The sequence below is a fragment of the Poecilia formosa genome, unplaced genomic scaffold, assembly GCF_000485575.1.
Source record: "Poecilia formosa unplaced genomic scaffold, Poecilia_formosa-5.1.2 Scaffold420, whole genome shotgun sequence".
Classification (NCBI taxonomy): domain Eukaryota; kingdom Metazoa; phylum Chordata; class Actinopteri; order Cyprinodontiformes; family Poeciliidae; genus Poecilia; species Poecilia formosa.
Window position 1 is genome coordinate 283,610 of NW_006800359.1, and position 2,793 is coordinate 286,402.

The 2,793-nt window shown below is 40.9% G+C and overlaps 1 protein-coding gene across 1 annotated transcript in view; it reads left to right on the forward strand.

The window, feature by feature from the left end:
- mtx1a (metaxin 1a) overlaps positions 1-2,793 on the forward strand; it is a 10,477-nt gene that overhangs the window by 2,954 nt on the left and 4,730 nt on the right. Inside the window, exons 3-6 of the mRNA XM_007576922.2 lie at positions 3-30; positions 121-200; positions 2,278-2,370; positions 2,453-2,635. Of these exons, the coding sequence (XP_007576984.2) occupies positions 3-30; positions 121-200; positions 2,278-2,370; positions 2,453-2,635 (384 nt within the window). The remainder of the gene's footprint in view (positions 1-2; positions 31-120; positions 201-2,277; positions 2,371-2,452; positions 2,636-2,793) is intronic.

Here is a 2,793-nt window from a genome sequence, read left to right on the forward strand (position 1 = left end):
AGATCTGCAGCCCCTGGCGGAGTCCCGGCGGTGAGTCAGATCGTTGAAGCTCCGCTTCACTCCCAGGGAAAAAATCATCCAAAACTTCTCACGCTTTACTGCTTCCCATGGTTTCACCAGGCTCTCTTCCTGCTCTGAGGACCAATCAGAACGAGACTCTGTCCCGCCCCTCTGACATCATCATCCACCTCAGGAAACAGGTGAACGTCTAACCAAAGAAAATAATTATGATTTATTGTTTTTTAATAAGTAGTTCAGGTAAATTTCACCTGGATTTACGGTTGTTGACACGACTTTTGCAAAAATGACATTTTTTAAGATTTAAAACATGAGAGAGACCAGATGCCTTTAATGTGAAACTTTGTGGACTGAACAGGAAATCCAGCCAGTCGCTCATTTGCATCTTTTATTTTTAATTATAATTTGCAGAGATTTTAGAAAAGAAGCAAAATAATCTCACTACAACAACACAAAACCTTACCAAGTATTTTTGTCTACTTCCTAGTGCAAATATCTACACTTGAAAAAATACAAAACTAACAAGTAACATTTCAGCAAGATAAAGGAGCTTGTTTTGTGTCAATAATCATTTAATAAGTATTTTTAAAAAGTCTTCCTCCACTGACAGTTTTTCACTTCTAACAGGATATTTTTCCTGGTTTTAAGTGGAAATCTGCCAGTGAAACTGGTGCTTTTTATCTGTAGTAACACTTGGAGTTACGTCATCTACGGTTATCAGCCAAACCTCTGGCTTCAGCTGGGATCAGCAGCAGCTGGAAGACATTACCCAGCATGCTCTGGGGCTCCCTCGATGTGGTAGGTTGTCCAGAAACCACAGGAGCTGCAGGAGGAGCAAACTGCGGTTTTCACGCTCAGCTGCAGCTTTTAAACCCCGTCAGTCACGTTTCTGCTGCTTGTTTGTCTCCGTCATCATGGTTTCCAACCACAGCTCCTGACTTCTTCTTCATCCCAACGCTGATCTTTGGTGGTTCTTTCTCCTTATCAGGTTCTTTTCACCTTAATTTCAGAATAACTTCATGTCCTCACGGTAGTGAAGGAAAATGAAATGGGTCTAACTAGAATCTGCAGACCTGTAAACTCTCCAACACCCAGTAAAACACACTTGCAGAGCTTCAGACTGGACCAGAACCAGAACTGAGTGAAGCTGCAGCCATCACAGCTGAACTTCTCCAGAACCCTCTACTTCAGCCTGTCTCCTTTAGTTTACATGAGAATCAGAAAAAATAGGCTTTTAATCTAAATGGGTTTTATTTATTCTGGGAACATAAAGGTTAAGAAGAATAAGAATAAGAATCAGACAGTTTCTTTTATTAAAGTTTATATCTTTAAATGCACCTCAACGTGAATCCAACAAGTAACAAACTAATGAAATTGTCAATAAATTAACAGAAGTAAAAGGGGGTGAACGTGTATTGAATTGATCTGTAATATCGAGTTACACCAAAAGGTGGCGGTGTATCTTTTAATATGCCGCCTCATATACATGAAGAAGTGGACAAGCACTTTTTTATTAGTGTTCGGCTAATAACGTCCATCAAATACATTGAAGAAATTCCTCTAAAGTTTTTATCATAGAGTATTTGGCATTCCACCAACCAGTCTTTTGTAGACGATGTTTTGAGAGTGAAATAACCATTCTACTGCGTTAGCATTTCATGCTAGTTGTTCCGATAGGCGCTAGCTTAGCAGCGGACTGCTAGTGTATTTTGGGTTGACTCTGCTATATTTTTATGTTTTATGTTCATATGTAATAATACACTTTGTTGAAGATTGTGTAAATTATACTGCATTAACTGTTTTTGTAAAAACAATTTAGAGCTTCCTCTGGTAGTTATTTTGTGACCGTTTTTGTTTACTCTGAAAAACAAAACGGAGGAAGCAGAAAAATCCAAGATGGAGTATGTAATGCCGAAGTGTTTATAAGTTAAAGTTAGGTTGTTGGTTTGGACGATATTTGTCCAAACCAACAAACTCATTTTACACAGCATCAGAAATACATTAATGCAAATAAATAATAATAACACTTATTATTTTTTAAGGTGAAAAATAATAAATGTCTTTGTTTTGTGTAAAAAAGGTTTGATGATTTGTACATTTAAATGAGTTAAAATGCTTTTTATTAAGCGGCTATTCTAAAATAAATCAGGACAAACTTATTAAAAAAGTGAAAGTTTACAGCTCAGACATCTCAGATTATAGCATAAGCAAATTAGCATCTGCAGTGTCTGAAAACCCTCCTGGTTTGTGTTTCCTCAGAAATTCAACGCAGACTTCGACCTGTCTGCTAAAGAAGGTGCTGACAGCCTGGCCTTCATCTCTCTGCTGGAGGAGAAGCTCATGCCGGCGCTGGTAAGACGGATCGTTTCCCCCTGAACCCTGCGTCCCGTCCTGAACCTGCTCACCAGCCTGCGGGTCGGACTTCCTCCTGCAGATCTACACCTTCTGGGTGGAGCCGAAGAACTTCGTGGAGGTGACCCGACGCTGGTACGCCGAGCACATGATGTTCCCCCTGAACTTCTTCCTGCCGGGCCGGATGCAGAGCCGGCAGCTGGAGAAGCTGCGGCTGCTGAGGGGAGACGAGCACCTGGAGGCTGGGGAGGAGCTGGAGAAGGAGGTGAGACCAAGTTGGAGCTTCCCAGCAGCTTAAAGGGCCAGTATCATGTAAAATCCACTTTTCTGGATTGATTCTTTACTGCCTATTTGAGAAATCCTTTAATCTCTATGGCAATCATTCAGCTGTGCAAAATGCCTGGGTGGACGTAGCCCCGCCTT